The sequence below is a fragment of the Carassius carassius genome, chromosome 45 (assembly GCF_963082965.1).
Source record: "Carassius carassius chromosome 45, fCarCar2.1, whole genome shotgun sequence".
Taxonomy (NCBI): domain Eukaryota; kingdom Metazoa; phylum Chordata; class Actinopteri; order Cypriniformes; family Cyprinidae; genus Carassius; species Carassius carassius.
Genome location: NC_081799.1, coordinates 14,149,446 through 14,160,632, shown reverse-complemented (window position 1 = coordinate 14,160,632; position 11,187 = coordinate 14,149,446). Strand labels below are relative to the sequence as shown.

Here is an 11,187-nt window from a genome sequence, read left to right as displayed (position 1 = left end):
ATTATACATAAATTTACACATGTATTTAATAATGTAAATATTAGTAATAAACTAAATTGCACTATTTCATGTTTCATGTGCCTTATAAATATTGACATCATTACTGTGTGTGTGTATGGGTATACCTAGTACTTTACCTGTCTAGTCTACTTAATATACTATTTTCTTAATAAACTCCGTGGCTATAATTTTTCACAAGTATGCAGTTAAATAGCCGCATCCCTGAAGTTTATGACACACCAAGCCGTTTGAAAATCGGTTGAAAATTGAGCAAAATATAGTTATTTCAGCACTACATGCACAATAGACTTTAATGTTATAACTGGACGAGCGGTCCTGTCCTAAGATGGCCGCCGTGTGACGTCGTCGGGTCCCATTGGCTCTCAGCGCCGGTAAGCTATCTAGCCTTTCTATACATGTCTATGACGGGAGCCACAACGTGTCCGGCTTCATATCTCCGTGTGCAGCTCCTCCCCACCTGCACGCGGCTACTCTCGCCGATCTGTTGCATCCAGCCGCAGCCGATGTCGAACACACCTAATTTCACAACTCAACCCGCCCATTCGAGGTGATTGACAGCTTCAACAACCAAATGACTTGTATTCCTTAAATTCAACTGACCAATCAGCTTCTCAGGGGCAGGAAACCGGCGTTTCATAAGGGATTACAATCAGTCGCGTTTCACAAACAAAACAGAGAAGACTGTTTAACTGTCACATTGATTAGAGAAGAGTCTCAGCAGTAGAGAGGAATCTCTGATGTATTATTTTGAATGAAGAAGTAAGTCTATAATCTGTTTGCGTCGTGTGTACAAATGAGCTGTAAGCAGACTGATAGCTGTCCAAGCTGATCAGTAGTGTGACACTTTTTATTGAGCTCTCATGCAACTTTCTTCTTGAAATTTTACGTTTCGTTTTGAATTAAGTAGGTCTACAATTAGTCAAATCGTGCAGACTTATGCAGTTGTCTGTTTTTCTCTTGGCTTTTGCAGACACATCCTCGACACACAATGAAGAGACTGTACTTCATTGAGCCGATCGTCGCGATTTACGCGTTTGCCAGTTTTATGGTTTATCCCCTCGTGCAGCAGTACGTGTATCGCAGATTGTGGCTGGAGATCACAAACTCTTCTTACCCTGTGTCCGACAACACTTCCCAATGCGCCACCAACAGCACCAGCCACAGCAGACAGCAAGATGTGAGTGATGCCTACGTAGGCTATGACACATGATGACACAAACACTTTTAGTTCACCTATATATTTGCTTATTAATGCTTACATCTGAACTCCTTTGCATTATATAGCCAAAACATTTATAACACGTGTTGCGCTTTTCTAATAGCTAACTTTAATTTTGTAACAGTTATTGTTTAGTAGCTGGTCCCAATCATAGACTGTATAAAAACAGGTCCCAATATATTTTTGTTTAGCGGTCGTGTGCATCTGTTCCCTCAAGTTATTATTTATTTATTATTATTATTATTATTTTTCAAAGAAAAAAGAAAGACTGACATAAATATAGGTTTTCACAGGTTTTGGTGTTTACATTGTGGGCTCGTTTTGTCAAGCAGCTTAATATATATATATATATATATATATTAGTGGGGTAATTTCCAGTATTTTGAAGAACATTGTTTGAAAAATATATTTTTTTATTGTTAAGATTTACCATATACACATTTGCCATGACATTAAATGTACAATAGTCATGCATTAAAAAAATTCAGAACTGGTTTATTTTTTGTTTTGACACATTCTGCAAAATAATTTTTAAAATAAGGAAATATTTTTTTTCTATTTTGGTTTTTAAAAATTAAAACAAATAAGCTAATTACAAACAATAGGAGAAAGAGGCAAATGAAAAATCAAGAGCCAAGCAGGCTGCCAAATACTACATTAATAAAAATAATCAAATGTATGATAACACTGCACTGTATAAATTAAGTAAACTGATATGACTAGCAAATTATTAAGGCTCCATGATGTGATATTTGTGAAATGTTTAGCTTGAAAAAAAAATGCTTGTGCTGCCTTTTTTATATATATAAATTAGATTTGATGGTAGTCTATTCCTATTGTTATTGTTATCAATTGTTATTAAATGATGACAATTAACTTTTATAAGTTACTATTGTAAATATGTACTATCAGTTTTCTGGGATACTTCATTGTGATTGGTCCATAGCTGAGTTCAGCAGTATATATTTATCAGAAAGCAGTACAATTTCTAAATAATGACTGACTGTTGTCTATGGCAACACTATTTAACATACCACTCATCCGGGAAACCATGTGTGAGCTGATGTTCTGTTTGCATGCAGAGAAGGGCAGAACACTAATAAGAAAGTAAATACTTCATGAGTAAACTAATAACTCATGAAATCAATATTTAATGTCCACGTTTTTATTATCTACTTAATACGTGTGCAATAAATGGTATAATATATAGTCAAATGGTCATTATTTCAGAGTAAAAAGTATTGATCACCCCTGACCACCCCTGGGTTTCTTTTATACCCTATAAATATAGTGGGAGTTGCACCTGTTGTTGCTTTAGAGGTTAGTCTGTATTAGTATAGTTCTGGTCATTGGTACTTAAGGAAACACATCTGTGTTTCATTTCCTCTTTCTTTTTTCTTTTTATAGCTTTTCTTATTTGGACCAGGAATTGCAACAGACGTCATAAGATACATATGCAGCCACAGTTCAGTATGCACATGTGTTTTACTTTATTTTGCACTGTTTTTCAGGAGGTGCAGAAAGCAGCTTCTCTGTTCTCCATGTACAGTGATTTATCTTCCATGATCCCCAGTCTCATAGTGACCCTCCTCCTGGTGGCCTACAGTGATCAGCGCGGCCGAAAGATCACTATTATTATGCCCCTCATTGGGTCTCTGATCTACACACTTTCATTCCTGGCGGTCTCCTTCTTCGAGCTCAACCTCTACCTCCTCATTGCTGCCAACTTCGTAAGTGCCCTCTTTGGGGGTATCGGCACCATGCTAGGCGGCTGCTTCTCCTATGTGGCCGATTTGTGCGAGGACAGCAAGCAGAAAACTCTTCGCATGGCTGTGGTGGACATGATGATCGGCTTGTTGGCTGGTGTGGCGTCAATCACCACTGGCTACTTCCTGCATGCAGTCGGGTTCAACTGGCCTTTCTTCACGTCTGCCATATTTCAGGCAGTTAACTTGCTATATGCCATCTTCATTCTGGAAGAAACCAGGGTGATTGATCCGTCAGAGACTGTGGCTTGTTGTCGGGCCATGCAGAAACTTGTATGTGGTATCTACAACTTGTTTGCAGGAGGCAGGAGTCAAAGAAAATGCATTCTTGTGCTGCTGATTGTCACTTTCTCCTCCTTATCTTTTGTCAATACGGGGGGTCTGTCCATGATCACACTTTACGAACTCAATGAGCCGCTGTGCTGGAGTGAGATCCTCGTCGGCTATGGTGCCGCGGCCAGCACCTCCATCTTTATCACTAGTTTTGTCGGTGTGTATTTGTTCTCCCTCTGTCTGCGGAACACTGCCATCGCCTTCATCGGGATGCTGTCAGTCGCTATAAGCATGTTCATGACAGCCTTCGCAAAGACCACGCTCAATATGTTCCTCGGTGAGCATAAACATTCATAGTACAAAATTAATTTTAGAAAACAATTTTCATATATTATGTATTATTAGTTTTTTAGTAATTAGGATAAAGCATTTAGGTATTACTTTAGATATGTAATAGCCATATATGACAGAAAGCAGAAAAGTTTGTTTATTGTATTGTATCATTATTTATTGTATTCTTACACGCAGTAGTACACACTCAAACAAACATTTAGAACTCAAATTTGTAGCCATGTAAAATAGGTGAAAATGTATGTAATTCTGGGTGTCTTGTTTGATTAGTTAATGTGAGTATTAATGTGTTCACTTACAGTAAGAATTCCTGCTATGTTTGCCATCATGCCGTTCCCTGTCCTGCGTTCGATGATGTCAAAGGTCGTCTCAAAGTCTGAGCAGGGTGAGTGATTCTGAAAATCACCGCTCCAAAGCAAAAGTCCTTTTTCAGCATGATGTTGGCTATTCTCAGCTCAAGAGTGCGTTTTCTTTTCTTTCGAAGTGATTTTACATTTAAGGACCCTTATGTGAATGCTTTTTATTTTTTAGTTTGCACTTTAACCCTGTATGTATGCATTCCTCCTCCTTTTGAAGAGACAGTCATAGCAGACTTTTCTTTGTTTTCCCTTCATGTTTTCTCAGGAGCACTCTTTGCCTGTGTGGCCTTTATGGAAAATCTGAGTACCAACGGGTCCTCTGCAGTTTTTAGCAGAATCTATGCGGCCACGGTGGTTTGGTGTCCTGGCTTTGTCTTTCTGCTGGGTGCTGGACTCTCAATCATTCCCATAAGTCTGTTAGGGTAAGAGCTGCACTGAAACACAACCTGTTATTGATCTTTATAATGCTGAAATGTCTAAACCGTGCATTTAACACCACTTTTATGTGCATTTTAACAACTTTTTTTTTTTGCTGACTATATATCATTTTGGGTATGAGAAAAGCACATTATAAATAAAATGTGTTTTTGTATTTTTATTATTATTATTATTATTATTATTATATTAAATGTGTTTCAGAGAGGCCTCAGAAATAGGAATACAATTAATTTAATCATTTTAAATAAAAAATAAAACACCAAAATCTACATTAAATCAGTTTTAAATGCTACAAGTGAATTTCATCATGCCATTATATTATATAAAAGCAAAAACCGATATTTATTTTGAAATTTAAAGAAGATTAAATTAAACAGTGTTATTAAATTATTAGTGTTTTTAAGGCAGCAACCTGTAGGTCTTAGAAACCTTTAACTGATGTGGTTCTGTGGTCTGTTTTGATTAATAGGCTGTAGTTCCTCATTCTTAAATGCAAGCTAAGTCTTACGTGTGCTCTTTCCCTTTTTGCATCTGCTTGTACTTGTTGTACTTGGGTGTTGGCTAAGAATGCCGATTCATTCTGACTTTGTGTCCCACTCCAGCATCCTTAGGTGTTTCCATTCATTGGATTCTAATGACACTCAAGCACTCTTATCAGAGGATGGGACTGAAGCCTCACATGACCCACCTGTGACTTAAAATCAATGGGAGTTTGGATACCTCATGGTTCCCCTGTGTGGTTCTTTACATTGCATTGTATCAGCACATGTGGGTAATCTGTTCAAGCCTGTGTGTATTTTTAGTATTTTGAGTTGCTGCTATGAAATATGCATTTTTGCTTAAATGTAGAATATCCAGTATTATGGTGATTTTCGAAGGGTACAAAACTTTATATTTCTAAAGGGAAATTTTGTGAAAGAGGAAGTATTTTTTAAAAAATAATAGTAAGAATTTAATCAAAAACTAAATTTATACACTCACCTAAAGGATTATTAAGAACACCATACTAATACTGTGTTTGACCAACAAGGTGCTGAAAGCATTCTTTAGAAATGTTGGCCCATATTGATAGGATAGCATCTTGCAGTTGATTGAGATTTGTCGGATGCACATCCAGGGCACGAAGCTCCCGTTCCACCACATCCCAAAGATGCTCTATTGGGTTGAGATCTGGTGACTGTGGGGGCCATTTTAGTACAGTGAACTCATTGTCATGTTCAAGAAACCAATTTAAAATGATTCGAGCTTTGTGACATGGTGCACCCATCAGACCAGGCAACATTTTTCCAGTCTTCAACTGTCCAATTTTGGTGAGCTCGTGCTCAAGCTCCTTTTTCCTATTTGTAGTGGAGATGAGTGGTACCCGGTGGGGTCTTCTGCTGTTGTATCCCATCCGCCTCAAGGTTGTGCGTGTTGTGGCTTCACAAATGCTTTGCTGCATACCTCGGTTGTAACGAGTGGTTATTTCAAAGTTGCTCTTCTATCAGCTTGAATCAGTCGGCCCATTCTCCTCTGACCTCTAGCATCAACAAGGCATTTTCGCCCACAGGACTGCCGCATACTGGATGTTTTTCCCTTTTCACACCATGTAAACCCTAGAAATGGTTGTGCGTGAAAATCCCAGTAACTGAGCAGATTGTGAAATATTCAGACCGGCCCGTCTGGCACCAACAACCATGCCACGCTCAAAATAGCTTAAATCACCTTTCTTTCCCATTCTGACATTCAGTTTGGAGTTCAGGAGATTGTCTTGACCAGGACCGCACTCCTAAATGCATTGAAGCAACTGCTATGTGATTGGTTGATTAGATAATTGCATTAATGAGAAATTGAACAGGTGTTCCTAATAATCCTTTAAGTGAGTGTATATCCTTAAGAAAATACCAGTCACTTGCAAGGCAGCAAATAAATCAGAATAGAGTTTGAATAGATTTAGAAGTACAACTGAATTAATTTATTCTAAGTACTGAATTAAAAACAGAAGTTTGGGCTGATGTGCAATATACATTTTGTTTAGACCAACATTTACTCTAGATTTCTAAGGTATATAAAATTGTATTTTATAAAGCATAAGATTTAGGATGCATCTTTATAGTGTTTTAAAGCTGTCTATGCTATTCTAAGTGTGGCAGGTTTTCATTAGTCTCATATTTGCACAGATCATGAGCAGTTTAGCCAATAAGCTCTGGCCTGCCATTGACTGTCTTTCATCTGAAACAAGTTAAGATACATAAATGATCAACTGGTGTAGATCCGTTTACTTTGATTGGAGGCTAAGCTGTTAAAAAAAAGTGATTTTGGAGGACTGGGCAGATCAGTCAGTTGATACTTGTACTTATCTGCCTGTACTTGTGCTTCTACACACACAAAATATACACATTCCCAACAGGAATGCATACTGAACCACTGGGGAAAAAACACATTCACACAAACATGCTTAAACCCTACTAAGTTTGGTAACTTGTGTGCAGTTGTGATGATTTGTATATGAATACACAAAGTTTCTATTATGAAATGAAATAATATAAAGGATTAATGTCTGTTAACTTTAAAGCATGTAAAACCTACTGATGTGTTATTTGAAACATTTAAATTGTGCTTTCCAGACTTGGAAACGATCAGGTTCTAGAAATTATTATTATTGTTATTAATAATTCTATTGCTAATATAGTGTCTGCTAAATGAATGAATATCAATTCACCAAATAGCTCTTTGTGTGTGTGATTCAAAATTGTATGTGGTAGATAAATGTTTGTAGAAATTATTTTACATTGTGCGCTTTATCATTTTGGCCTGAGGGTGGCGGTATAGTTACGTATATAAATATGGCTGACTATAGACTTGGCACCGTTTGAAAGTTTATTGATATTTCGTTAAAGTAATTTTGTAACTTTTTTTCAATGAAAGTGAAGATGGTAAGAACTTTATATACACCCGTGATATATGACTGTATGTTTTAACTTGCACTTGTAGTACAATGCAACTTTAAAGTTTAAAAACAGTTTGCTTTCTGAGTCACAAAGCAAAAGTGGAATTTTATATATATATATATATATATATATATATATATATATATATATATATATATATATATATATATATATATATATATATATAATGATGCAATACATTTGTCCAGAGAAAAAACAAACTGTGTGAATACACAATGGAAATTAGAAGTGCCAAAAGAAAATCCTGTGTATAAATGTAGAAATCCACTGACGTCTGTCCTGTCACACCTCCCTTTAGATTATGACGTGATGAGAGGTCAGTGATCTGCAGCTCTTCGTAATTGTGCAGTCAGGGTGTCTGTCGAGTGAAAGTCTGATCAATGTGAAGTGGAGGGCCGGTGGGCTTCTTTGGTTTCCAAACTGAGGCTCCACACTGCTGACTCCACATGATCTACCTCACCACAGTCTGCTGTCTCCCCCACACCCTCTGTTTATCTCCCTCTCTCATTTCTCTCTCTTATTTCTGCTGTCTCCTCTTTCCATGCACTCCCACCCCCCATATTCAGACGCATTCTGTTTTATTTCATCTTTATTCAGATGCATAGGCACACACACATGCCTGATTTACAACTCCTTGAACCGTTTGTGGTTGGCTAAGCCAGATAACACTCGCACCCACACGCCACCCAGGGATGAAATGCATCCACGCTCCTAACAAACAGTTGGACCCTTCTCTCAACGGACACATCTGGGGCTTGTTGGACACAGATGTTTCTGCAGGCCCACGCCCCACTTTAGAGGTTACAGCCACATGCTGAACAGCTCGTGTCATGTAAGGCAATGTGAACCTTGTTTGCCAGCAATAACTTAAAGGGATTGCTCATCCAGAAATAAAAACTTGTTAGCTACTTACCCTCATGTGGTTTCAAAATGGTGAGACTTTTTCATCTGTGGAAACTAAAAGAAGATATTTTGAGAAATGTTTCTGTTGTCTATTCATTCGAAGTCAAGACGATAGTTCACCTAAAAATGAAATGAAAAAATGTCTTTAATTACCCTCATGTCTTTCCAAACCGTAACACCTTTGTTCATCTTCGGAACACAAATTAAGATATTTTTTATGAAATCTGCAAGCCCCTCTGACCCTATATAGACTGCAACGTAGCTACCATGTTCAAGGCCCAGAAAGGTAAGGAGATCATTAAAATAGTCCATGTGACATCAGTGGTTCAACTGTAATGTTATGAATTTAAGGCATAATTGTTATTCTCGATGTAGTATTGTTGCTGCCGCCGCTGCCATATCGTGGAGACGCTGTGTTTGGTTGTGAAAGCGAAACTACTTTGTTTGACCTTTCAAAAGAAGACACAACTAGATCAGTGGTTTAGCTGTATTTACAATTCTGTTCCTGATACACAAAATAATGTTCTTTTTAGTAGCGTCATATGACCCCTTTAATGTTACTGGAAGAAAGTTTATTCATAACTTTGATATAACCTTGAAAGAACATCAGCTGTTACAGTAGCTGAAAAGTAGCAGTGAAGCAATGCGAACAGGTCACATGACAATGAAAACAAGGCACCTGTAGTATGTCCAGATTATATTTATTACATTCATAGATTTACATTCATAGAACATATTTTTTTTTAAATCACAGACTACTTTTTCAAAATAAGTACCTACTTCTAGGAGTACAGTGAGTTTGTATGAAACCAAAACAAGTTTCCACAACACTGCCCCCCCCCCACTATTCATTGAACATCAGATAGCCCTGCCCCCAAATACCATTTATTTGCCATATAACATATATGTGACCCTGGACAACAAAACTAGTCATACTGTAAGTGTCAATTTTTCTAAATTGTGATGTATACATCACCTAAAACCTGAATAAATAAGCTTCCCATTGATGTATGGTTTGTTAGGATAGGGCAATATTTGGCCGAGATACAATTTGAAAATCTGGATGAGGGTGCAAAAAAAAAAAAAAATCTAAATATTGAGAAAATCGCCTTTAAAGTTATCCAAATTAAGTCCTTAGCAATGCATATTATTAATCCAAATTTTAGTTTCATATTCATGGTAGGAAGCTGTCAGAATATCTTCATGGAACATGATCTCTGTATCCTGATGATTTTTGTATATTTGGCTATTGCTACAAATATACCCCAGCAACTTAAGACTGGTTTTGTGGTCCATGGTCACATATTATTTCTTTATATTAAGGTAGATTTATCACCAGTACCCAATTCTATTGGAAATTCTTTTTCTCTCTCTATTCAGTTCTGTCGTGCATTCTTGTGATGCCATCAGCCAATCAGCATTGTCAGTAATTATTAATTAATTAATAATATCATTAATTAATTAGGATTTTACATCCCAGACACATGTCTCAAAAAGTTTTTATATCGGATTTTTTTCTTTTTCTTTTACAGTATATTTGATAGAATCATAGAGAAATAAAACGACAATGCACTACTGTATCCTCTTGGGTGAGAGAATATAATATTTTAACATTGAAAATGAAATAACTACAGTTTAGTAGAGGAGAAGTCAAGCAGCACCGATTAAACCCAGAGAAGACAGGCTGATATTGTAGAGTGGTGCATGCGTGGAGCTTATCGTCTGTGGGCTGTCGAATTCTGGCAGCCGCATCTGTCTCGAGCACTTCACATACTCTACTGGCCAAAGGATTAAGTGTAAATTCATATTCTGAATAATGACTAGATAACTGCTGTAGCATGTTTACAGTATTTTGCTATTATGATTTAAATCGTTCCATTGGCTGGCTTCATCCACAGCACCTAGATCAGAACCTGACAAGTATGGAGAGTGTCTTGAGTCACTGAGAGCGTGCCAGTGCAATCCACGGTGCTGCTGTCAGAGACTGATATGAGAAGAATGCATTTTAAACCTCTTTTGGTTTGAACGTTAGCCAGCAGAATGAATTTTGGATACTGTTGTACACTAGTATATTATGTGTCTGTTGAAATGAAAATGATGTCTTCTGTTGAACGTTTATAAAAGATTTTTAGATTTTCTACAAACCTGATTCCAAAAAAGTTGGGACACTGTACAAATTGTGAATATAAAAAAGCTATAACAACTGCTAATGTATACTAGTAATATTTTTATATACTGTAAACATTTATTTGATAAAAAAGTATACATAAATTATATGTGGTAACTCATTCAGAGATTATACAGTAGATTAGGATTGACAGTGTTGACCAGGTTTAATACGATTCATATTTATATTATAAATGAATAATGAATAACAAACATGTATAGTAAGTGCAAATTTGTCTTCATTTTGAACCTCAAAAGCACCGAGATTGCTGCCATTGCCTTTGCAGCATCTCTTTCCGAGTCGTTTTTCCCTTTGTTTCACTTGAAAGGTCAAAACTTTTTTTTCGTTTTGTTCTGTTTGCTCTCCCCATGTAATTTCTTACAGGCTTGTTTGTATTTAGCTGACGCTCAGGCAGTGGGTGAACGCTTTGTGCCTCACCCATAATTACAGTGTTTCATTGCCCTGCTGCTTTGCTCTGTGGGAGGGTGAGCTTCTCTTACTGTAGGCACTGCCACGGAACTCTCTATATTACTGCAAAGATAGAGACGGATACTACATCTGTCTAATAATTGTATAATTGTGTGTTCTGCTACATATTTGCTACATTAACTAGCAATTTCTCTTTCGTAATTGCAAGATACTGTAATCTAATATAATATTAGCTAACTGGCATGTGCATGTTCAAAAGTTTGGGGTCAGTGAGATTTTTTTTTTAAAGCATGCATTAAATTGATCAAAA

General features: G+C 36.9%; 1 protein-coding gene across 2 annotated transcripts; it reads left to right on the top strand.

Annotated features, from left to right (window-relative positions):
- The first annotated feature begins 645 nt into the window (after nt 1-645).
- LOC132127123 (solute carrier family 46 member 3) lies at nt 646-5,444 on the top strand. Of its 2 annotated transcripts, XM_059538774.1 has the most exons (6): nt 646-780; nt 992-1,198; nt 2,752-3,616; nt 3,932-4,015; nt 4,255-4,411; nt 5,030-5,444. In XM_059538774.1, the coding sequence occupies exons 2-6, from the start codon at nt 1,010-1,012 to the stop codon at nt 5,124-5,126; spliced, it is 1,392 nt and encodes a 463-aa protein (XP_059394757.1). In that variant the 5' UTR covers nt 646-780; nt 992-1,009; the 3' UTR covers nt 5,127-5,444. The 2 variants fall into 2 exon arrangements, with proteins under 2 accessions (XP_059394757.1, XP_059394758.1); XM_059538775.1 differs by lacking the exon at nt 646-780 and having other exon boundaries at nt 1,020-1,198; nt 2,648-3,616.
- The last annotated feature ends 5,743 nt before the right edge of the window (nt 5,445-11,187 follow it).